The 26,347-nt window shown below is 40.8% G+C and overlaps 1 protein-coding gene across 1 annotated transcript in view; it reads right to left on the bottom strand.

Moving 5' to 3' along the window:
- Nucleotides 1-5,892: 5,892 nt before the first annotated feature.
- The window catches only part of SLC28A3 (solute carrier family 28 member 3), a 62,877-nt gene continuing 42,422 nt past the window's right edge, over nucleotides 5,893-26,347 (bottom strand). The window contains exons 7-18 of the mRNA XM_057723145.1: nucleotides 25,222-25,335; nucleotides 24,547-24,624; nucleotides 21,934-22,014; nucleotides 20,484-20,564; nucleotides 18,111-18,236; nucleotides 16,375-16,505; nucleotides 14,969-15,137; nucleotides 14,105-14,302; nucleotides 8,412-8,493; nucleotides 7,688-7,786; nucleotides 7,331-7,451; nucleotides 5,893-6,457 (exon numbers count right to left, since the gene is read on the bottom strand). Of these exons, the coding sequence (XP_057579128.1) occupies nucleotides 6,331-6,457; nucleotides 7,331-7,451; nucleotides 7,688-7,786; nucleotides 8,412-8,493; nucleotides 14,105-14,302; nucleotides 14,969-15,137; nucleotides 16,375-16,505; nucleotides 18,111-18,236; nucleotides 20,484-20,564; nucleotides 21,934-22,014; nucleotides 24,547-24,624; nucleotides 25,222-25,335 (1,407 nt within the window). The 3' untranslated portion in view covers nucleotides 5,893-6,330. The remainder of the gene's footprint in view (nucleotides 6,458-7,330; nucleotides 7,452-7,687; nucleotides 7,787-8,411; nucleotides 8,494-14,104; nucleotides 14,303-14,968; nucleotides 15,138-16,374; nucleotides 16,506-18,110; nucleotides 18,237-20,483; nucleotides 20,565-21,933; nucleotides 22,015-24,546; nucleotides 24,625-25,221; nucleotides 25,336-26,347) is intronic.

Genomic DNA, 26,347 nt, shown 5'->3' with positions numbered 1-26,347 from the left:
GAGACTTAAAAAAGCCAAGTGAGTTTTCTCAGAACGCAGTACAGCGAAAGCGCCATTGTGCAGGGTGTAGGAGCAGCCTAGTCAACATTCTGTTCCGCCAAGATTGACCTCAGGATGCTCTAGCCGCTCAGTAATTCCCTACTGAGGCTCAGTCATCACTGGTCTTCCAGTTGGTGGCCTGAAGCCAACCATCTTGAAAATTCCTGTGAAGAACCACATATAAGTAAAAAGATTCAGCAAGATTATGAGGACGAGGAAGGGTGATAAGAAGCAAACCCTTAGGAATTCCCTGGCATTTCAGTGGTTAGGACTCCACACTTTCACTGCCCAGAGCCTGGCTCAGAGCCCTGGGCAGGGAACTAAGACCCTGCCAACAGCGTGGAATGGCCGAAAGAAAAAAAAAAGGGAAAAAAAAAAAAAGAAAAAAGAAGTAGCAAACCATGCGGGTAAACTATGCCTTCTTCACATTCCAATTTATATTTCCGAAGCTTAAGGTATTCTGAAACTCTTAAAGAGTGTGTGGCAAATAGAAATTTCTCCCAAAAACATTCTACAAAAACAACCTAAATATCAATCAAGAGTAGAAGTTATAAACGATGGTGTAGGCATACAATGCAATAATAGCGATTAAAACAGAATGACCCACTGGATAAAACTTAAATTCATTTTGCTGAATGAGAAAAGTAAGAGACAAAAGAGACATATGCTATATGAATCCATTTATATGATGTTCTAGCTGAATCGTTTATCTGAACTAATCTCTAGGGGAAAGAAAATCAATCAGGCTTGCATGGGAGTATGGGATCATGGGGATGAGACTGACTGGGAAGGGGTACCAGGGAGCTTTCTGAATTGATGGAAACGTATTCCATCTTGATGGGGGCGACGGTTCCATGGGTGTATGTATTTGTCAAACCTCATCAAAATGTACACTTAAAATCTGCACATTTATTGTATATAAACGATACCTCAATGAAGAAAAAGTGTATTTTATAGCCTTTCTTTGTAAGGCGTTTTTCTAAGTGCTTTACATAATTTAACTCACTCAATTTTCACAAAAAATATGAGGGAGGAGATGTGTCTATTTGCACTTTATGGATGAGGAAACTGAGTCACAGAGAGGCTACATAAATATCTAAGGTAATGGAACTAGTGTTTGGGGCTAGGATTTGAACACTGACAGTTCAGGTCCAGAGATGGACACTTAGCTGCTGAATCATAGTTCATACCTGCAAGTGGCAACCAGCCTGTTGTTTCCCGTTTCCTATAAGAGCTTTTCCAAATATGATAGCAGAACAATTGCTCACACAAGCAGAAAGAATCTGGTTACTTAAGTACATCTATTTATGTTGGGTATTGGAATGCTTTTAACGATTCCGTTTAGCTTGAAGGGAGACAACACTACTGAACTGCCGGCCGTCTTTGCAGATTATCAGGAAGACCAGTTACCTGAACTTTGCTTGCTAATCATTGTTCAGGACAGTTAATGTTGTAAGACAAGCAAAATTATGTGCGTGGTGTTGCCAAGAAATAGAAGGTGAAAGTAATTCCGGCATTGGGCTTGAAAGAAGATTCATTCACTCTAGTTTGATAGCTATAACTTACTGTATAGTTTATTATATACTGAGAAAAATTAACAGCGATACCAGTGTTCACTGTGGCTGACTATGGGGAGTGAGATCGAGGTGGGAGGAAGATTTCCACTTTCTCGATTATACACTGGCATATCATTCGCAATTTTTATTCTGAGTATGCACTTTAGGATGAGATTTTTAAAAAGTTTTTAACAGTTATCCAATTAATTATTCCTGCCTATGTGAAGGTTAGGCATTTTGCAATATTCATTCATTCATTCATTCATTCATCGGATAAATATTTACTGAATGTCTGCTAGATGTCAGGTCCTGGTACTGGAGATACATAAGAGTTAGTAGTCTATCTTGTGGGTCAGACAGACATATGGGTTAACAGTTATGAAAAGAGGTAGGTACTTAGCAGTTGAAGGAATTTAGATTAGACCAGGGAATATTGCCCTAATTCTTCTTTTAGCTATAGTAATCTATAGATTTGGTGGCTTTACATGATATGAAGTGGGGCAGGGGAGTGGAAGGAGATGAGGCCTTTCTGAGTCACTTAGGATTCTACAACCCTCTTATTTTATGAATATTACTGGAAGCATGCCTAGTACATGGAAGATATGGGGCTGATTCTGCATGTAAACATGACTTGTAAGACATCAGTTTTTTCCTAATGTTGCCTTCTCATACTAAAGTGATTGGGGAAGTCCCTGGCAGTCCAGTGGTTAGGACTCTGTGTTTTCACTGCCTTGGGCCCAGGATCAATCTCTGGTCAGGGAACTAAGATCCCACAAGCCTCATGGAGCAGCCGAAAAAAAAAAAAAAAAAAAAAACATAGAGAGAGAGAAAGAAAGAGAAAGGAAGAAAGAAAGAAAGGAAGAAAGAAAAAGAAAATAAAGTGGTTGGCTGTCAGTTGCCAGAGGACTAAACTTCAGCATTGCCATTTGAGTGATTTTCTCTGTTCCATGGCTATAGGCTGTATCCCTTGTATCAGTCACTGTCTTCCTATTTTGCAAAAGGCATAGTGAGTAGAGGAGCTGGCTTGGTGCAGATCCATCATTTACTTCATAGAGTCTCTTGAAATAGAAATGCCAAGTAGTCCACTAATGGCCAGAGTAGGAAGAACTGCCTGTACATCCAGGGGCAGTCACATTGCCTTTGTAATGAAAAGGAAAACACACTTATCATCATAAACTTGTGTGGTCTTTAGATCCAGAAAAAGAATGGACAAGTGTACACTTTTCTTCCTGCTTTAGCTTAAAACGAAGCTGTTTTTATTAAGGAACAGGTTGTAAAAAGGTAGCTTTTCTTAGGACCACGTAGTTCATTAGCACCATATGGTGCACCTGTACCAAGAATTTCTTCTTTAATCCTGTGCTCCCGCCTGTTTAAAATGTGAATGATCGCCTCTGCTTCCCCTGCTCCAGTACATTCGGGGTAGTTTAATCCTTCCTGGCACACTGTGTCCTTCAATACCTTCTTTATAAGCATGCCTGATTTTGGAATTGTTCTGTAATTGGAAGTCAGCCTCACTGGGCAGGTGCACGTCTTAAGCTCTTCACAGTGGCCTACCAGCCTAATTAAACCACAGGAACATGAAAGCAATTAGGTGGGAGTATTTGCAAAATGATGCATGTTAGTAATCTGTGCAGTTATAGAGACCTTCTCACTCAGACCTAACTGCTTGGATGTGCTGATTTTACCAATGAAAAGAAAAATTTCAATATTCCATGACTCCAGGTATTTTTGGCTGAGACTCTAAGTCTTCTGTAAGGTCAGAGAATTTATTTATAATCATAGCTTCTGCACTGGAGACAGAAATGCAGTTTCTGACTCCCGCCCCTTTTGCAAACCGATGGAAAACAAGGAGAATAACAAACAGTAAAGCAAACTTCTTTATTGAAATTAGGAAACATTCATATCTGGACTCATTAATACCGTATTTAAAAAAGGACTTTCAGATTAATGAGAACTGTGCCAGTGTGAAAGACTCAGAAAGATGGCTGCGGACTGTGGGTTTCATGGACAAACTAGATAGAGTGCAGAATTCTTTAAAGTAAATTTCACAGCCTTGGCTTGAAACAAGGTCAGGGCGCATAGACTGACAGCAATGTACTGTCAGCGCTGAGTGATCTCAGGCAACAACCAAGGAAACACACAGGAAACACACAGACACTCCATCTTTGCCAACTTAGAAGACTATGGGTGGGTGGAAGATAACTGTGTGGAACTAAGAGCCCTCCAGCTTCTACATCTGCCAAAGAAGAGTAAAGACATCATCGTCCACCAAAACCCTCCATTGACTGGCTTCACTGGGCAAAGGGAAACTTCCAGCCAGCCCAGAGGCACTCACAGTGTTCACAGGGGATTGATACGGTTTCAACAAGCCTCAAGTGCTCACCAGCTCATTTGCCTGATCCTTTCCTTTACTATCTTTTCCCACAATATGGCTCAGGAATAGTCTCTCTCTCCCTCAGTTCAAGGATGGACAACATTAAAAACGAAATCATCATGTAACTTATGTGGACATGTAGAATTTAAAAGGAAATATCACACATACTCACAGAGGTAGATGAATAAAACACATCAGAAAATTTATATCACAAAGCAGATGAAAATTAAGATGATGTATTTCTCCAAGAAGCATCTGGCAACATATATTAATACCAAATATATACATACACTTCAGTTCAGGTAGGAAATCATCCTGTAGAATTTCACTGTCCATTATGGTAGTCACAAATATTTGAAATATGGAACTATATCATATATGGAACTGAGAAACTAAAATTTTAATTTAAAAAGTGATACTAATTTCTGTTATTGGAAAACTTGTAGGTGTTATTTGGAACAACCTAGGTATGTAAATTTACTTTTCAATTGTAAATTTTATGAGATCTAATTACAGATCATCTTGCCAATGAAAATTTAGTGTCTCAAGATATGCTGTAAGTATAAAATATACACTAGATTTTTAAAGATTTACTTCAATAAAAAGAATGTAAAATATCTCATTGAAATAATGTATTACTAATATAATTAGTAATAATATATCATTAAAGTTAATTTTATCAGTTTCTTTTTACTTTTTCAATGTGGCTACTAAAAGATGTCAAATTGCATGCAACTTGCATTATATTTTGGTCAGGTAGCACTGCTATAGAAAATGAAAGCACTGGTATGTAAACTGACAGCACAATTCGAAGCAGCCCCCCCAAACAAAAAAACACCCTCTCCCCAAAAAACCCAAACAAAAACAAAAATAGAAAACTGGAAGCAAAGTGAATGCTTGTCCATAGAGGAATGACTAATTCATATACAGATTATGCCATGGACCATTATGAAGCCTTTGAAAAGAATAGTTAAAATTTTGCCAGTAGACTTGAATGTCTATAAAGTATTGTTATAGAAGAAAAGTAAATCACACAGAAATGTTACCAGTATTGTAAAACTACGATTCCATTCCTCAATAGATGGATGTGTTTGTAACATATGACCAGAACATGAAAAAAGTACAGAAAAGTATGCATCAGGTTATTTAACTTGGGTTACCTGTATGTGATAGGGCAGGGGAGAGGAAGAAGGAAACAAGTAGAAGGAAGATAAAACCTCTAATTCCCTCCCTCCCCCAGAGTGTACTTAAAATTTTTTATATAAAATCACACACACTCCAAGTGAAAAGAAGTTGAGGCGGTATGTAAATAGATTCATTCTATTTGTGTAGAAACAACAAATCTGCCACATTTTTATATGTTTAGAGAAAGGTACCTACACTAGTCCATTAACAATAATCTTGGGGTGTGGTACTGGAAAGAGAGCTGGGGTGAACAGGGTGGGGAGAAAGGTGTGTGTGTATGTATGTGTGTGTGTATAATATTGCCACTTTAAAAAAAATGAATATTAATTTTTGAATTTGAAAAGGGAAAACTTAATTAACTCTCAGGAATAAAACAGAATAGAAAAATGAGAAGAGTTAAAAAGAGAAAAAAGAGTGAGAGAGAAGAATAATAGCTATAGCAAACAAAGGAGAACCAACATATGAATAACTGGCACCCCTGACACACTATGAATAGGTGTTTATGAAGGCTGACACCAGAACACAGAGAGCAGAGGGAAAATACATTTTTCCAAAATGAAGTCTAAATCCTGAAAGGGCACAGTGAGTTCCAAGAAAAATATGATACAAATGATCAATAATGAGAAATATCCTAGTATATTGTACTTCAGAGATAAAGAGTCTTTTGGGCATTTAGGTCCCTACTTCATCACCACCACCACATACACACAAAATAACTGTTTACACATAGATTAAAAAAATTACTCTTGTGCATGAACCAAAATGAAAACACAAATAAATTACTTAAGATATTCCAAAACCTTTTTCACATTCTTCCTTTTGTGTGAATCCCCTTTCAATCCAGTCATTAGTGTTTGTGTTTTCTCATACAATGTAGTCTTTATGCTATTAAGAACACTGCTGATGAGCATTGTCTCTAGAATTTCCTTCTGAGACAGAAAACATTTTTGGGACACAAATGTGAGTGATGCTCAGTAGGGAAGGTGTCGGGGAGGAGAGGAAAGGCGAGGAGGAAGATGTTGTAGATCTGAAGTGTTCACTCCTGTTTTTCTTCTTTCCAATTAAAGCTGATTCCATGACAGAAGTATCAATCTGTGGAAATAGCTTTTTTTTTTTCTCCTCAAAGCAAAAAATTCAGCACCTGTACTTGGAGTTCTGTTTGAGAAGTGGCTGAACTCAAAATGCATTAGGAATCCAACTGCAGTTCAATATTGGTGGATTCAACAAATTGCAGCAGTTCTTCAAAGAATACAGGCTATGGTTTCCTGCTGGGATGACCTCACTGGGACCCTTGACAACAGTGCTGGTGAAAAATAGAATAAAACAGTTATTTGAGCCTTAGAAGACAGAAACAGTAGATGAGCAGAAGATGGTACATTATAGATTGCATAGGGCAGGAAGCTGATTTCCTCCATTACATTCCAGTTAGGGTGGATTAAGGTCAGAGGCACCAGAGAAGTAGTTTTGACTCTTGAATCCTGTTTGGCCTGAAATACTCCCCTTATTTCCTCTAGAATAAACAAATAAAGGATAGAATCAATCCTTATAAAAACACTTGCACATTAAGAAGGACAGATGGAATGGAGATACTGATTTTGAAGACAGAGGTTGCATAGGGTGGGAGTGGCTGGCTTGAGTCACTGATGGCCCCTCATCCACTGTAACTCATCACCATCATTATGTTGTCAGGGCAGCCTGCATTGCTTGGTACCCTTGAAAGAGAGGCAGTACCTAGTAACTAGTACTAGGGTCCTAGTTAAGGATATGGGCTATGTGGGCAGAAAGACCCAAATTTTTTTGGATCTTTCTACCTTGATCTTGCTTGCACTCATTTTGCTTGGGTAAGTGACATAGCCTCTCTAAGCCCTGATTTTATCTAATGCTTAAAAAAACAATAGTGGCTAACTTATTCAGTGGTTACAAGGTTTAAGTGAATTAATCCATACAAAGTGCCTAATACACAGCTGGGGGCATATTAAAATGTTTGAGCAGCACTAGTTAGTGCTATGATTTCTAGTATTAGTTGAGAAAAGTCAAGATGAAAGGTGGTTAGAACTGCCACGCAAAGTCTTATATTAAGAGTTATGAAGTTATAAAAATAAGTGGATGGGGTCTTTTGGTCTATTCTTTATTATTAATGATGGATATAAAGAAGTTATCATCAAGAATACAATACCTGCTCAGTAGACTCTGGCAACAAGATACTACGTTGGTTGTGTTTCTAACTGAGCTGGAGTTGAAGACATTCTCCAAAATGTGATGGCAGTTGATGTCTACAGGAGTGCTGGTGAGTATGCCTAGAAGTGGAACAGAGTGCCATTTATTTAATTAGTGAAGTCACTGAACTCTCCTTCTATTCTTGGCTTCTCCACCATGCTCCACACATTTCATTTCACGATATGCTTAATGGCAGCTCTGTCTCTCAGCTCTCTGCAGCAGCATATGCTGTGTATGCAGGTTGGAGTCACTGTCCCTCCAAAGCAGCCATCCTGTGGGCACTGGGAGACAGGACACAAAGGACGCAATGCAGTACCTGCGATGCAGGCTGTCATGAAGCAGGCGATGGTCCCCGCAATCAGAGCTCTCACTGCTCCTGTGGCGATGTCACGCTTTCTGGTAGGAGCTATGGATGCTGGGAAAGGTGGAAGCAAATACGAGAGATTAATGTTGATGCTGTTGATTAGAATTCCAAATTCCCAGCCTCTGAGAATTGTTCTGGGGCTGGCGTCTCAGGTCAGTTGACTTTACACTGAGCTGGAGAATTCAAGATTCAAGAGCTTAGTGATGAGTCCACATCCAGAGAAGTTTCTTTGGTGTAGGAGAACGCACATTCTGTTCATGAGGGCATGACAAGGCAAATGGGTTTCAAGGAAGGATCCCAAATATCTGCAACTCATCTGTCACCATCTCGTTCTTTGTCCCTGGAATTTATTAATCACGGCATTTTCTGAATGAATTTCCACTAGCCCTCAGAATCCTTCTGAAGCTGGTCATTAATAACCTATTGGAATTGGCATACAAAGTGTAATCTATTTGTCATCTTTGAGCAGAGTAACGTCTGTACATTTGAGCAAATTTTTCCTGATATTAGCTTGGATATACATAGGAAAACGACATTGCAGAGCAGGGATAAAAAATGGACCCGAATGAATTTACTGCTGTTCCTGGGCCCTTTTTTTTCTGACACAAGTAATGTTACAGAGCAACATGGAGACCGGAAGCATGTTAATATCATATCTGTTGTTCTTTTCACTTACTGAGTCCGCCGATCACTATTCCTAGGGAACCGAAATTGGCAAAGCCACAGAGAGCATAAGTGGCAATTGTCTCAGAACGAATCTGGAAATAAGCATAAACACACAGATATATATATGATATGACCCAGCTTAGTAAGTCTGATATCCTGACTGGGCTTCCTATTCCAACTATGGAATCAATATTGACAAATAAATCAATTTGACAAGTATATGGTGCCAAACACCCATTGCTTTCACTTCCCCTTTTTCCATCTCCCCTTGAATTTTGAGGGAGGGAAAGGGGCTGTGTTGATTCAGAGACTCTGCATAAGTTCTTGGAATTGGTAGTCTTGGCCTCTACAAATGCTATTTGCTGCTCGATGATAATTTCTAATATTCAGTATGACCTGGCCACTTGCTATATTGAATCAGGCATAGTACTCGCTGATGACAATACAAAATTGGTCCCAGAGAATACTCACATTGCGTTTATTTGACAAAGGACTTATTCAGAATGTATAAAGAACTGTTATAACTCATTAAGAAGACAAACATCCAATAAAAAACATAAAGAGACTTCAACTCATTAAGAAGACAAACATCCGGGCTTCCTAGGTGGCGCAGTGGTTAAGAATCTGCCTGCCAATGCAGAGGTCACGGGTTTGATCCCAGCTCCAGGAAGATCCCACATGCCATGGAGCAACTAAGCCCGTGTGCCAAAAAAAAAAAAAAAAAAGAAGACAAACATCCAATAAAAAACATAAAGAGACTTCAGGAAAGATATGCAAATGGCCAAAATAAGCATATGAGAAGATATTTGCCCTCATTAGTCACTGGGAAGTGCAAATTAAATTAAAACAATGAGCTACCACTACACATCCACTAAAATGGCTACACAAGATGGACAACACCAAGTGTTGGCAAGGATGTTAAGCAATTGGAACTCTTGTACGTTGTTGATGGAAATGTAAACCAACACGGCCAGCTTTTAAAATACAAGCATACTTGGCAATTTCTTATAAAATTAACATAACAGCCTGTGTGACCCAGAAATTCCACTCTAGGAATATTCCCAGGAGAAATAAAAACACGTGTATTCAAGAAGACTGTACATGAATGTTTATAACAGCTTTATTCACAATAGCCCCAAGCTGGGAACAACTCAAATGCCATTCGGTACGCAAATGGGCAAATGAAGTGTGGATATCCATAAAAAAGAACACTACTCTGCAATAGAAAGGAAAAAACTAACACATGCAACAACATGAATCCCTAGTGAGTCCATTTATATGAAATTCTAGAACAAGCAAAAGTGATCTATAGTAAGAGGAAGATCACAGGTTTCCTGGGACTGGGGTGGGATGGGGTGTTGTTGACAACTGGCCATGAGGAATGTTTTCTAGGTGTGGTGGAAACATTTGATATCTTGATTGTGGTCGTGGTTATATGGGTGACAGATTTATCAAAACATGCATACACCAAAAATAAGCCTTTTTTGTGTGTAAATTATACTTTAGTGAAAAGGAGTTGTCTTAGTGAAAAGGAAGCTCACAGATACCAGAGGGGCCCCTCTCAGCTGGTTTGCCTTTCTTTGTTCCTCAGCTCTGAGCAGACCATAGGAATATTAGGTGGTGGGAGAGTGAATAGTCCTTTCACAGGGCAGTGAGAAGATGGCAGGTGAATTCTTGAAAGTGTGAGCATCCTTCTCTGTTCCAGTATGCAAGAGGTGCTGCTCAATCTTCCTCAGGTGGAGGGCTGACTATGGCAGGCTTGGAAGATTCGATGGGCTTGGCTGTTCACCAGAGGCACAGCCAATCTGGCAAAGGCACCCACACAACCAAGGCAATGATTTTCTTTTCCAAAACCCTGAAAAAATCTATGATTTGGTTCAAAGAACAAACCAGGCCAATGCTACATTCAATAGTAGTGGTACTTTTTTTTTTTTCCTTTCACTAACTGGAATTTTAAAAGCGCACATTCAAGACTCAAGTGGTCATGGTAAGTTTTTTGTTGATTATAATGCTCCTCTTTTCTTTCATAACTTCTGAGAACTCCTTTGTTGATGTTCTCAATCAGCGTGCATAGAGTGGGCCTGAAAAAAATATTTCAAGTATGTGAACAGTCCACTGTTTCTGGAAAAGCTCATCCTCATCCCCTGATCTGTCTAGTGCTTTTCATTTAGTTCACTTGGCTTCAAAAATAGGCAAACTTATTAAGAGACCATGCAGAGGGAGATGGCATAAAGTGCTTGAGATTCCTCTTTCTCCTTTCTGGGAACCTGTGGGAAGGGGATACACAGATGTGACCATGTAGGGTTTCATAATAAGAGGAAAAGGAAGCTGGGATGATTCTACTGTGCCTTTGCCCATAAATGTGCAGGATTATGACAGAAAGAGCTGCACTGCACTAGGAAAGTAATAATATATCTTCCAGATTTCCTTGCACAGAAGCAAAGATGCCACAAGGACAGTCATTGTAGCATTACTTCTAATAGCAAAAAATTGGTTCATCAACAGTGTTCATCAACTGATTAAAATAAGTTATGATGTGCTCATACTATGTCACAGGCATTGACGTGGAGAGGTATCTAAGATACATTACCAAGGGCAAAGAGCAATGCTAACAGCAATGCTAACATTTTTTTTTTTACAGCTGAGTAGTATTTCATTGCACAAATATGTGCAACAGGGAGAGGAGCTGAATGGCAGAGAAATAGGGAGGATGACTTCCTTTTCCTTCCACACCTCTTGTACCTTCCGAATTCTGTATCATGGTATGTTTTATGTATACACAAATAAACATGCAAAGTATTATCTTTAAGAAAATGATCGAGTGATAAAGAGCTCATTCTGGGGACAACCTGCTACTTATGCATTCCTCTTCTTTTTTTAATTGAAGTATAGTTGATTTACAATATTGTGTTAGTTTCTGCTGTACAGCAAAGTGATTCAGTTACATGTTCTTTTCCATTATGGTTTTTAAATTTATTTCTTTATTTATTGGCTGCATTGGGTCTTCTTTGCTGTGTGTGGGTTTTCTCTAGTTGCAGTGAGCGGGGGCTACTCTTTGTTGTGGTGCTCAGGCTTCTCACTGCGGTGGCTTCTCTTGCTGCAGAGCACAGGCTCTAGGTGCGCAGGTTTCAGTAGCTGTGGCTTGTGGGCTTTAGAGAACATGCTCAGTAGTTGCTGTGCATGGGCTAAGTTGCTCCGCAGCATGTGGGATCTTCCCAGACCAGGGCTCAAACCCTCGTCCCCTGCATTGGCAGGCAGATCCCCAACCACTGCACCACCAGAGAAGTCCTCCATTACGGTTTATTACAGGGTATTGAATATAGTTCCCTTTGCTATACAATAGGACCTTGTTGTTTATCTACTTTATATACGGTAGTTTGTATCTGCTAATCCCAAACTCCTAATTTATCCCTACCCTCACCTCCTTTCCCCTTAGGTAACCATAAGTTTGTTTTCCATGTCTGTGAGTCTGTTTTTGTTTCATAAATGAGTTCATTTGTATCATACTTTAGATTCCACTTAGATATAAGTGGTATCATATGGCATTTGTCTTTCTCTTTCTGACATTTCACTTAGTATGTTAATCTCTAGGTCCACCCATGTCACTGCAAATGGCACCATTTCATTCTTTTTTACGGCTGAGTAGTATTCCATTGTGTATATAGACTATGTCTTCTTTATCCATTCATCTGTCAATGAATATTTAGGTTGCATCCATGTCTTGGCTATTGTAAATAGTGCTGCTGTGAACAGTGGGGTGCAGGTGCCTTTTCATATTATGGTTTTCTCTGGTTATGCCCAGAAGTGGGATTGCTGGAACATATGGCAGCTCTATTTTTAGTTTTTTGAGGAACCTCCATACTGTTCTCCATAGCGGCTGCACTAATGTACATTCCCACCAACACTGCAAGAGGGTTCCCTTTTCTCCACACCCCCCCCCCCCAGCATTTATTATTCGTAGTCTTTAATGATGGCCATTCTGACTGGTGTGAGGTGGTACCTCATTGTGGTTTTGATTTACATTTCTCTAATAATTAGTGATTCTGAGCATCTTTTCATGTGCCTGTTGGCCAGCTGTACACATTCTGATCGCTTAGATGGAGGTCGTCAGTGGGCATAATTCAATGAATAACACTGGGTCTTTGCCTCATGGACCCAGATCAAATGCCTTAGTCATGTGGTACCTTTTCCAGGAGATGGTGGGACACTCCCACCACTTGGTTGGCAAACAGAAATTGTAGGAACTCATCCCCATTTGGTTGATTGGAAAGAAGAAATTGGGAAAAACAAAATGTTTTCCCCTTTGTGAGTCAACAATAGCGGAAGCCATTGAACTCATATCTCCAAATGTCCTCTTTGGGTCTGCCTCTGGTTGGGCTCACTCCCAACCTAAATCAGCTCTACTGTTCTATTTCTATACTCTTAATAACCTGTTCACAAACCTGCTTAGCACAGCCAGAATGGAGAGCTTCCTTTGCTTATTAACAAAACTACTCTCTCCAGGCAACCGGCAGTTGGGGATGGAAAACATTTCACTTAATTTAGTCTATTCTTTACTTTTGGCAGGGAAGCACGCTAGTCTGTGGTGGCATCCAAACAATGAGGACATTTGGCCAAGCTCCACTGTCTGGTCAGCTGAAGAATGAACATTTGAGAAACAGGAGACCTACAGAACTATTGTTCATATCAGATGTGTGGGTCAAAATGCCCCTGACCATAAAATACAAAGCAGTACTCCCTTGGAGTGTGCTGTTATATTTGTGTAACATGTGGACTGTGCATGTTTGGTGTTTGGGAGGCTGAGAGTGATGGTGGTGGTAGTCAGAGGCAGGCAGTCTCAGGTAGAACCTCGGGCAGCATGCTTTTCCTCCCCTTTCCCTTTAAAGCCAAATACGTGTCTACAACAATTCCAAACAGAGGGTTTCGATGAGTAATGGTGGTGGTCGGAAATGTTCACCATTTCCCGAAGAGTTTCCACGTGTGACAATTCAGTTCTTCAGGAAAGTAGAAGTTGGAGACTCAGCTTAAATAACAGCCTCACCTGAAGTGTTCCCTCATCCCATTCAAGGGCAAGCAGACATGAGCATCTCCTTGCAGGCTATGGACCTGAAATCCTGACATAGTTATAGGGTGCTTGACTGAAAGGCCCTGAGCTTCTTCTCTTCCCTCATTCACTTGGAGAGCAGCTATTGTGTCTCGCTGTTTCTTTAGGATGGCTAGGTACTATGCGGCACTTAGGCAGTTTCTCAGAGTTCAAAACATTTCTTACAGAGGAAGGAAGAGCCCTTCATGATCGTTAGACTGTGAGCCCCGTGAGAGCCTCATTCAACACCGTGGCCTCTGTACGCAGCACGGCGCTCACAGAAGGCATTCCATAAGTATCTGTTGATTGATTCTAATCCCAGCTCATATGACTCTGGGTTTGTACTGATAGTGCTCAAAGGTAAATGGTCACAGTGATAAGGACTAGCTGTGTTTCCTTCTCTACACACACACACACACACACGCACACACGGATTAATGCAATAGAACTGACAATTATGAGGCACTATTTACACTATGAGGTCAGAGATTTTGGGCCCGTTTTCTTCTCTGATGTACCCCAAATGGCTGGCATGATGCCTGACACACAGAGGCACCAGCAGCTATTTGATGAATATATGTATGTGATGAAGAAGTATATTGGGGAAAAAATTTACTTACCGACATGTATTGCTGCACACCATTCACAAATTTGGGTCCACCCTCTCGCCTTAAATGGATCAATTTTGAGAGTTTCTGATAAGCCACAAATTCATTGAAGAATGTCTTATAACCTATGAGTTTGGCAACCATAAAGCTATCTTGCCAGTCCACTCCCATCATGAAGGAAAAGGGCATGAAGATGTAGGAGCATATTACCTACGAAAACCAAAAATGGATACTTTATTAGAGCAGTGATTTGCTTCCGGTTCTTCAGCCTCACTCTCATGACCAGATTGTTCCTGCCCCGCTCTGTGTGTCCTTTAGGCACAGAGATCCCTGTGCATCCTCTAGCCCAGGGACCCCCAACCCACGGACTACAGACTGCTGACACCGGTCCACGGCGTGTTAGGAACCTGGCTGCACAGCAGGAGTGAGCGGTGGGCAAGCAAAACTTCATCTGCTGCCCCCTCATCACTCCCCATCGCTCACATGACCGTCTGAACCATTTCCCTCCCCCACCATCGCACCGCGGTCCGTGGAAAAATTGTCTTCCATGAAACTGGTCCCTCGTGCCAAAAAGGTTTGGGACTGTTGCTCTAGCTTATCTTTATCCATTAAGAGTCAAGGTTGAAACTGGGTCATTTGAAGTAACCTGGATTTGGGGGAATGGGGTCAGGAGAGAATAGTTCTGCGTTGGGGGAAGGAGGGTGACAGGAGACAGCAGAAGAGGGGTGGGAAGATGGGGGATTCACGGTAAATTTGTACTCACACATTGTATAAGAGCGCACTATATGCAATTAGGAGAGGCTGTTCACAAACCTGTTTTATTTTAAACAAAGATTGTCAAAAACAAAAAGGAGGAGGAACATGATAGACTCATACCTCGAAACTCAGTTGTGGGTAGTCAAACATGTTTCCAAACCAGGACAGGGCTGAATTCATAAAAGACAACAGGGCGAGGAAGGCAATCAAGTTCACAGCGATGTTCGCCACCAGGGAAATGGATGAGGATGCTCCCTGTGTTGCGGCTTCTAGGAGATTCTTTGAATCACTTTATAAAAAATAGCAATTCCAGAATTACCAAAGGATTGTCAGTGGATGGACATCACAGGTGTAGAAATGGCATAATCAGAGCTCATTCACAGGGAGAGACAAACTCTCAGACTCATGGCCTGGCAGAAATATTCACCCGAATTCCATGAAATCATGATGGGATGTATAATTGTTACGTGTGGGTGATGGGCATATGAGTGTCAACATGTCATGCTACTCTTTTAATTTGGAGGCATTTATAATAAAAAATTGGGAAAGGATAAAAATATTACAGGTTTTAACAATTATATTTAATCAAAAGTAGCTTCTAGAGAATATTTATAAAATATTCGCAGTAACAGAACTAATGATTCAAGGAAGGCCTGTGTATCCAGCACCTCATTTAAGACATAGAAAGTCACATCAGCTTTGAGCACCCCCTCCTTAATCTCATCTTCTTCTCTCTAATCTCAGAGGTACTGGCCCACTAGAATTTGCTTATGATGCCCTTTGTTTTCAATTTTCTTTATTCCTAAATAATATATTGTGTCCGCTTATACATTTGCTGACTGTATAGGTGAAATCCACATATTCCATATATATTTTTTGGCAACTTGTTTTTTCACTCATGGGTATGACTCTCTCTACATACAAATGGGATGAATCTCAGAAACATATTGGTTGATGAATTCTGTTATTTAATGACATACTTTTGAACATCCTAAATCACTTAGTTTTTCCCACCCTTTTCTCTTTCTTTTGAGCAGGGCAAAAAGTAAATGAACCTAAGAGGGGTTAGGAATACTGATATTACACCTTATCTTCCCTATTATATAAGAAACTTCCAGAAACAGTGATCCTATGGCTTTCTAACAGTCTTAAATCATGGCCTGATGACCCCTACGCTATATTTAAAATTAAATATCTATTCACCTAAAACTAATATAATATTGCCAATCAACTATACTTCAATCTAAAAAAAATTAATTAAATGAAATATCTACACTGAACAGTCAAGGAAATGTACTGGCATTTAAGTATTGGTATTTAGAAAAGATCTCCTCGAGTGCTGAAACAAGATATTTTGGGTGACGTTTACATAAGCATGGGAAATTACATTCACTTTAATTCACTGTGTTCTCTGATAATCAAATTTTTGCTGTACTTTGCATTTGGACTGGAGCAAACCTCCCCTCCCCCCAACCTCCTGCTTGTATAGTCATTAACTATTAACTAGGTGAACGTGTCCCACTTACCCATTTTCCATTTTCATGGCATTCTTGAGGGTTATTTTAGGTGTTTCTGTCTCAGGCCAAAAAAGTTTAGAAATAGCCAATGACGCAGGTGCGGACATAACTGAAGCAGTTAACAAATGAGAGGACGAAACCTGTGATTTTGGGAGGAAGAAGACCAACTTAGATTTCACTTTTCTGTTGAACGAATGGCTCAAACGCCTTACAAGGCAGGCATTGATTCTGTGCCAGAAGTCAAGGTTTCTTTGGAGGCTTGGAAGAGCTCAAAGAGCCATACCCTGGGCATCACCTTGAAAGAAGGGAGGCAATTGTATCAATTGACCACATCCCTGGGGAGAAGCACAAAACCAAAATCTGAGCATTTCAGAAGAGAATTAATCCTGTGTTGTAGGAATTTTCAAAGAAGATAACTCTACCTCTCTGTTGTTCTTTTGAATGTTCAAATAGTCCCTAAAGCTATTACATTACATCATCAATTTAGATGCTGGGTATCTGGGGTGCAGGCATGGGCACACCCCTCTCCATCTTCCTTTCGCTTTCCTGATGTTCTTTATGCCTCTACATAGTACTTGTCTATCCAGAGTTCCTTTAATCTGTGAGCTGTTTCTGTTTTCCTCATTGCAGGTCTACGTAAACTCTTTCCCCTTCCCTTCCCACATCCTTATCTTATTTCTGGATTCTCTTCCCTGTGTTTTCAGAATTATAGAATCTGCACCTCTCTCCCCACTCCCATTCCACACAGCAGTTTTGCAGGTAGAATTCCTACAGCAATCCATCTGGGGATCCAGTCAAATTGGTATTCCTGAGGTTTCCTTCACCCCCCCCTTTTTTTTTTCTTCCCTCTTCCTACTTATTGGCTCTGTGAGGCTCGGATGAAGTCCTGGAATGAAACTTGTCTATCTTGTAAGAATTTCTCATCCTCTGGACCACACAGCTGCTGTGTTAGTCCATTTCTGCACTGGGGGTTGTAAGCTCTGTGCTTGGGGCATGTGCGCTAGTTACCATTAAGTTCTTTAGCCCCATCGCATAGACCACCTGCTCTCAAACTGGGCTATACATTGAAACCTGAGGATGGAAAAGAAATATTGATGCCTGGGTCTCATCCCAAGAGATTCTGGTTGAATTACTCTGGGGTATGGGCCTGGGCATTAGGGCTTTTAAAAGCTCCCAGGTGATTCTAATGGGAAGTAAGATTTGTGAATCACTGCTGTAAGCCAGGAATCAGAAGATGTGTTCTGTAAAGGGTAAATAGTTTTGGCTTTTCTGGCCCCAACTACTCATGAAAGCTGCTTAGATAATGAACAGGAATAGCTGGTTTCTAGTAAAACTTTAGTTACAAAAAAAAAGGAAGTGATGTAAATTTAGCCCATGGGCCACAGTTTGCTGACCCCTGACCTAGATGGCCTTTAACTAGTGTCAGTAATGGTTATGGTTGTTGGTTTTTGGTTTTGTTTTTTTACATATTTAAATTTTCCTCCAAAGTAACCTCATAATATGATTTTATTCTGCTGTGGTTGGATATAGTTCACATTTAGGTGGCAGGGATATGAGAGTGAAATACCGAAGCTCCTTGGGGTCACTCCAATCAAATGCCAAAGAAACTGTGACCAATCAGACAGCAAAAAGGACACTATTTTTGGCCTCCTTATCTGGCAGCAAAAGTAAGGGAAAAAAACAGAAATAACAATAGCAAAGAAAGAAGAGGTTGAATTTTTCCATAAATCCCCAAACATTCTTACCCCAAAAGAAATGTATGCACCTAAGACACTTCCAGCAATAGTAGAGAACCCAGCGGTCATGATTGCATGGAGTTCGGACTTGGTGACATATGGTAAATATGGTCGGACCAGCAGTGGAGACTCTGTCTGGAAACAAAAAGTGATTGGATTAAACATTCCCATAGGGGTACATGCTAATCTGCTCAAAATTCTATTCTCTACAGCAGGATTTCTTTTTTCTTTTTTCTTTTGGGATGCAGCAAAAGCAGTTTTTTTTTTTTAGAACTTTTATTGAGATACAGTTAACATACAATAAACTGCATATATTTAGAGTGTACAATTTGGTATCCCAATCTCCTAATTCTACAGCAGTATTTCTAAGAGTGGACTTCAGACCAGCTCCATCAACTTGACGCAGGAACTCGTTAGACATGCAAATTCTCAAATTTACTGAATCAGGAACTCTGAGTCTGGGTCCAGCAGTGGTGTTTTAACAAGCTTTCCTGGTGGTTCCGGTGCTTGCTCACGTTTGAGAACCCACACCATCAACGTCTGGGTCTTTTGGACTCCAGGGCAGTGCGCATACAGAGTCACGTGTGACGTTTGCAAGGTCGATTCCCATAAGGCTCCCACCTAGCCTAGGATTGAACTGTGATGGCTTGGTACTCTTTTCTAAGGTTGGAGCGCCATGGGCCAAGTAACTCTGCCCTGTGGCCTGGCCTCGGGAACTGTGATTCCCAAACCTCTGTGACTTCCCATCTTCCAGCTTCATCTCAACAGACCCTAAACCTCTTTACTGATACCACAGGGAAACAGAGACACAAGTATGAAAAATATACCAGCAATAACAAGGACAGGTGCCCACAGGCCCTTTCCTAATTGAGAGTCAGTGACCCCCTTTCTTCCCCTTGCATGGAAAGGAATCGATTAGAGCAGGGGTCCCCAACTCCCGGGACTGGTCCACAGCCTGTTAGGAACTGGGTCGCACAGCAGGAGGTGAGTGGTGGGCAAGAGAGTGAAGCTTCATCTTCCACTCCCCATTTCTCCCCATCACTCGCGTTGCCACCTGAACAATTCCCTGCCCTCCCCCCCAAAAAAGCTGGGGACCGCTGGATTAGAGTGTAGTTGTAAAGGCTTGAGTCCCATTAAGGAGGGCAGGCGGCCTGCAGCGTAGGCTCTCCATAAATAATAGCTGTACTTTTAGCATATTAAGTATCAAATTGAGCACCACAGAAGCCTGTGTGCAATTTTACAATTTTCCCCTCATTATTTCTAATTGTTCTATAAGATTGAGTGTGTTGAGCTTCAATTTATGGACCAAATAGAAACTCAGTACATGAGCCCTCTTACCCTGCAGGTAGGTGTAATCGGCTCAAGATGGTGCCCTAATTAATCCTGAGAGATTTTATGGCTATAATTATAATAATTTCAGCTCCTAGGGAAAGACGTATGGGCCCCAGTCTAAAGACTTTGCTCCAGGCTAGTAAGCTGGGTTTACCAATCTGAAGGCTCAGCCTGCCTGGAGCAATTGTAAACCTACTGATTTGGGGCCATGCGTTTTTCTGGGTGACTTGCTTTTTGCTTCGAATTCAATTTCCTTGTGCAGCCATGCTAGCAAGTGTTCACACTTGGCTTCCTTGGTGTGTGATTCCATTCTGCCTGAAGCTATATATCCTGAGTGATGAGGGTGGTTATTACCATTTCTTACTTACTTACCCCTTAGGAAAGCTGCCATTTTGAGGGACACCCCTTGGCAACATATTTCTTTGCTTAAACGGACTTTGGGCAGAAGAGTATTTATCCACATGATGGATAAGGAAGGTGAAACTGCTTTTTCTCATCAGCAATTTTATTCAGGCTCAGCAAAGAGACTGTTCAGATAAGTGGAGAATGAGATGTAGCATTGCTATGGCTGCATGGTGTTGGTGGAAAGCCTTTCTTGGTCTCTTTCATTGCCATATGCATTATACTACAGAATGTGAGGCTGCCTGTTACATGTTTTCAGCTTCAAGATAAATGGTGACCTCCATTTGAAAGGATGAGCCACTAGCCACTGATGGGTGGGCCAGAAACCTCAACAATTCAGTTAATTCAGAAAAGACTTGTTGAGAATCTATACACGAGAAGCCTTATGCTTTGATAAAATGATTCAATCTTTCTTTCTCTCTGTAAACTTTCAAGGACCCAAATCCTACACTAGCACATTGACAGTCTTAGAAGGTCTCTCTCTCTATGTCTCACTTTGGACTCTGGACACTGTCAATATTGAGGGTTCCTTATCTTGACACCATTCCCCTACACCAAAAGAAATAACACCATCATATTTTTTTATTTCTTTTTCTGGAAAGAGTATCCATTTTAGCAGGTGTTTTCTTTTTTGATATTACAACTTACCTGTCCAACAAATATATTGCCAGAAGCAACTACAGATTCAACAGGAGATGTTCCCATAGTCACTAGCATTATCCATCCAACCTAAAAGGCAAAAAAGGATAAAGTCAGTAGAGAACTACTTGTATACACATACCTTCAAAGCAGGGATAAAAATCTTTAAACTGGAGGAAAATACTGAGGCCTTCAACAATTGTGCTAAACTTGAGTATACCTTATTAGTCCATAGAGCAGGCTGATCAAATCCTATTTGAATGGTAAGTCTGAGTCATTGTATATACTTTGAACACTATACAGTGAATGTCTATTGAAATGTCTATTTCATACAAGTAACATTTTTTGAATGTCTACTGTATACAAGAAATAAGTGATGATAATTGCTAATAGTCACGACAGTCTTCACAGCATTCCAGGCACTGTTTAAGCCGTTGTGGTGAGTAAGGCATTAAATCCTCACAGTAACCCTTTGGGGAGGTCCTATAATTAGGCCAATTTTACAGAAGAGGAAACCAAGGCACAGAACAGTTTAGTTGTTCTGTCAAAGTTTGCCCAGCTAATAAGTAACAGGATGTAGTTGAGGTTTGGCCTTTTCTACCTAACTTGCAGACAAACATGGTTGACGGTCCCACTTTTGTAGTGGTCCTTCCAACCAGACACTGTGGTGCCCAGCTCAGAATGCAGACTTCCTGTTGCATCCTCTCTCTTTCCTTCCTGCTTCAGTGTGAACACAGGAATGCTTAATGTTTAAATCGACAATTAGAAAATTATGCCCTCTGGTGCTCTTGCTGAAACTTTAAATTCTGCTAGTATTCTGGCTCTCTCTCTTTTTCTATTTTATTTATTTACAGGGATCAAAAGAGGGCCGTGGCTGTGCCCAAGCTCTGTATATACTGCCTTACTCTCATGTGCATTCAAACTAGCTTACAGATTTCTGTGTTGTGATCTAATATGATGTAGGACTGACAATTGCTGGGGCAGCAGGACCGAGATTAACTTTTCAGATCTAAAAAAAAAAAATGTGTGTGCTTACAAAACTCCCTCAGGAGAAAAGATCAGCTTCCCTTTCTTGCTTTGATTTTCTAGCAACTACTTTGGTTATCACCTGAGGATAAGCAGTGACTCTGTGTCAATCATGGGCAGATAGCCAAGATGAAGGGACAATCCGGTCCCCACCACTTGGAATCAATTCTTTGGCTAAAGGAGTAACTGCTGAGGTTTCATGAAGATGCTCAGTGTGTTGCAAGTCACAGCCCTGTTAGACATCCTGGAGGTAAAATTCCCTCTGCGGACCCACGTAGGATTTTTGGGTTTGAATCTAATAACTTGCGGTGGGGGAGGATCTTGGTATGAAGGGAAAGGCACATTGGAAAAACCCAGATAAAAGGCATTCAAGACTTTGTCCCTGAGATAATCAGCTCCACACCAGTTACCCATTGCTTTCTAGTCCTGGTACCTTTTTAATGATCCACTGCATCAGTCCGAGGTAGTACAACATGGACATCACGGTGCTGAAGAAAACCACGATGGGCAGGACCTGGGGGTGGGGCGGGGGGACAAGAGTGGTCACGGGTTAACGTTGGCCCCAGCAGTGTTAGTAGTTTCAGGTCAGTCTCCTTCTTTCTGCCTCCTTTCCCCCCTCTGGAATGTCATCAAAATACTGGAAACTCCTCTTGAACTAAACATTTTTATCAGGCAACTTCCCCATTTATAGTCTCTTGTTCTAATTTGTTCTGGATAAGCTTGAGTATATTTCATAGGAAACTTGACTTTAAAAAAAAAAATCCTGCTATGATGAGCTTTTCTTACTTTAGTTTCTAAGGGGAGGAATGACTCTTTGGGGGGAATTTGTAATAATTAGATCAAGAAACTGAAAGCCACCGGCGGATATTCTTGTTCTGGTATTAAACAGACATGGGCTTCACTACTTATTAGCGGAGTAACCAGGGTCAAGATTAAGTGGAGCAACCTCAGATCCTTATTCACAGAAGTGACACAATAGGTGCTTAAACAAGTCCTCCTATAGAGCAAGACTTCATGCATTTAGCTTTTAGAATAATAACTATTTTACTTATAGATTTTTTACTATACAAAGATTAAACTTTGGAAACCAGTTTACTTCTGTGTTAACAAAGGTTGTCTTTTTCTAGATCCTATTTTCCTGGTGCTTTTTGGATGCCTTCAGTGCAGCCTATGTGTCTACAGGGAGCAGTTTCTACCCTGCATAGATCACACAGGGCTGTGGTCCGGGTCCCTCCCTACCCCTACCCCACTGTTCCCCTTCCCCTCTGTTCCCAATTAAATGGCCAGGGACAAGCTGCGGCCAGAGACACAGAATGACCAAGGACAATTTGTACAGGATCGAATTTCAAAAAATCTATTAATAATATATATTAAAAGACTTTTTGTGCCATTTTTCAGAGCTCGCTCACTTACGTGCTTTTATTGGCTTTAATGGACAGGCAGAGCCTTCCTGAAAGCTTCAGGGAGTTAACGGGGCTCATCTCCCCAGTGTTCCCACAGAGAATCTGCTTTGGAAGAAAGGATGGAGGCTACTGCCCTGGGGGAAAGGGCGGGGGTGGGGGGTGTGGTCTGAAGACACTGGTGTAGTCTGGGCAGCAAGTTCCCTCCGTCTTTGTGATATTAGTTTTTGTAATTCCGGATTCAAATTCATGATAGGAGCATATCATATCATATCACCTGACCTTTCAGAGATGGCTTAGCTCTCTCAGCACCAAAGTATCAAATCAGCAGTTTAAAAAAATATTCAGCCTAGCAGTTGGCCTAACTGATGCCGAAGTTAATTTGGAGATAAATTTGGAGTCCCTGAGTGAGAAAACAATGGGGAAGTATAGGAACAATAGCGCACCACCAAAAAGAAATCTGAAGAAAAAAGCCAAATGTGTCCTTCTGACTCATGGACAAGGATTTGTAAGGAATTCCCAGAGGAAGGTGAGCTTCCTGGGGCTGTGGGAAGCCTGGGAGAAAATCATCGAGGCCTGAGCATGGGGCCACGTTGCCAAGTTGCCTTTCCCCTGTAAAATAACATCCCTCCTCTGTTTGGGAGAAGGCCCAGCCTGCAGGCCTGCCTAGGTGAAGGCTGTGCTGAAGGAAAGAGGGGAAAGGTTTAGCACGGGGATGGCTCTGGAAGAACAGAGGTTAATGTGAGCGGCCAGCTGTCCCTGTTTGTCTGGGATTAAGGAGTTTCCTGAGTGCAGGGCTGTCACTGAGCCTGGACTGGGAAGGCAGGAGCAGCCATATGTCTATTCATTGCCAGGTACCTAACGCTCATTTCCCTGGGCTCTCAGATACTATTACCCCATCTGATCTTTCATAAGTATCGCAGCAAATGCTGCAAGACCTTCAAAAGTACAGGCATACCTTGTTTTATTGTGCTTCTTGGATGTTGGGTTTTTTACAAATTGAAGGTTTGTGGCAGCCCTTCACTGAGCAAGTCTATCGATGTCATTTTTCCAACAGCATTTGCTCACTTTGTGTCTCTGGGTCATGTTTTGGAAATTCTCACAATATTTCAAATTTTTTCATTACTATTATATTTGTTATGGTGATCTGTGATCAGTGATCTTTGATGTTACTATTGTAGTTGTTTTGGCATTTTTTAGCAGTAAAGTATTTTTTAATTAAGGTGTGTACTTTTTTAGACATAATACTATTGCACACTTAATAGACTACAGTAGAGTGTAAACAACTTTTACATGCTGGGAAACCAAAAAAATTTGTGTGACATTTTATTGCGGTATTAATTTTATTGTGGTGGTCTGGAACCGAACGTGCAAGATCTCCGAGGTATGCCTGTGTTTCAATATTCCTGACTTCCTCTAGATGTTTTCCTTACTGCCATAGTAACAAAATAAAGTGTTTTCAGTCCATTGACGTCACATAAATTGTAAAGGAGAAGGGACGGTGATGTGTTGTGCCCCTGTGACATGCCTGGCAGGTATATGCCTGGGTTCTGGTCAGGTCAGTTAGGTTCTATCTGAACATCTACGAACACGGAAAAGTTACTGGAAAGGAAGTATCTACATAGAAAAAAAGTGTTTGGCTTTACCTTAAATGCAAAAAAGTGGTCTGTATATTTCTCACCAAAGACAAATGAGGCCCCAGCGTCAGTGTACTCCAGGAACGTCTGAATTAAAGAAAGGTAAAAAGCAGATCATTACAAGCACTAAAGAGGTAGTTACCATCCACAGACCTACCAGGCTCTGCAGAGTGGAGACTCAGAAAACTTGTTGGATAGACTCAGAGAGTTAATATTGTCAATTTTGTGTATTTTAGAAATATAACTGCATACAGATCTCCTGGCATTTCTGACATTCACTCTGACTCTAGGGTGCTAAAGAATAAGCCAGGTGTGATAATTTGCTCTAGAAGCCATAGATGGTACATGGGAGGTATTGGTTACTATTAGATGCAAAGAAGCCTGTTTCTCTGTTTGGGGAAACATCTTAGAAGAGTGATACCCCTGAGGCAGGATGAGAAGGGGTCAAACGGGATAGAAGAGTGATGTAGTGGATGATATGGGTCAGGGAGAACTAGAATATTAGTAAACTAGGCAGAGTAACATATTCTACATAAACAAAATTATTTGTGTAACTCATGCTATGGAATTAAAATTTGGGTCAACTATTACAGACAAATAAATCTATTTCTGACATGTCTTGAGGTTTATATTCAAATGTTAAAAGCACTATAAAAACAAGGCATTCTTTGGAACCAAACTTACCTGAACTTGTTTGCCCAACCAATCAAAAGCCACAAATCCAGGTTCCGTCCTTAGTATCAAGAGCCCAAGAAGAAACTGTAACCCAATACCCCAAAAGACAGGCCTCCAGTAAACCTATACAGAAAGGGGAAGAGATATATCTTATTAGAAAAAGAATGCTGAACTCAGCATAAATGCCCAGAGGATTGCTATTTTCTTGGAAGCTTCTCAGATGTGGCCTGCGACCCACCTTCTTTCAGAGGCCAAAGCAATTGTGAGCAGAGAATCCCTCCATAGAATCATACCTAAAAATCTCAGGGTTGTACTCCCTCTTAAACCTGAGTTTAAGCCTTCAGTCCCAGGAACGTAGGTAACCATTTTGTCATGATAAAATCACTTAGACACAAAGAGTAGTCTTAGAAGGGCCATTAAAGGAGGAAGAATCTGGCATTCCTGGTCATGCTGTAAATATTAGATACATATAATTATTTCCCCAGCTGGAAAATGGAAAGCCTGAACATGACTTCTCTGTGTGTCCAAGGTTTGTTGATCTGACAATTTGTAAGTGAATTAAGTGAAATTTCACCCTATCGAGGGGCTCTCATTTCACTGTAAAAGGAACCAATTAACTCTAATGCAGACCCAGGGAGTGCAGTGGTAATGGACAATCAGATACTTTCATTTCTGGTGGAGAGATGTGTGGCCTGCACAGAACTATGGGATCGGATGCTCAGAAAACAGCGGAGATGGTCACCTGAACAGGGCAACATATCAGGTGGCGTTGGTCTTTGATTAATGCTCTTTTGCTCTTTTCTCAGATCAGCCTTTCAGTGAGTAAAGTCTTCCAGAGTTTGCCATTATGAATCATATGTGAAAGTTTCAATATCTCAGAATTCCTGCCCATTTAGTGGGTTACGGGCTGACAGAACAAGAACGAGAATTGAATTCAATGTGAACAAAAGTGCTTAAGGACAAATGTCTGGAGTAAAGTATCTTCAGTGGCAAATAGAAATTTGATAAACTGTAGAATTCAACAGTAGAATATTAGATTATTTACTGGTCTGGGGAAATTGGCATCAAAATGGATGAGTTTTCTTTGCATGTGTGTTTGATGGGGAGAAGGAGGTACATAAGTGGAAATCGGACT

This window comes from Hippopotamus amphibius, chromosome 2 (genome assembly GCF_030028045.1).
Source record: "Hippopotamus amphibius kiboko isolate mHipAmp2 chromosome 2, mHipAmp2.hap2, whole genome shotgun sequence".
In the NCBI taxonomy this organism is placed as follows: domain Eukaryota; kingdom Metazoa; phylum Chordata; class Mammalia; order Artiodactyla; family Hippopotamidae; genus Hippopotamus; species Hippopotamus amphibius.
This window is presented reverse-complemented; position numbering and strand designations above follow the sequence as displayed.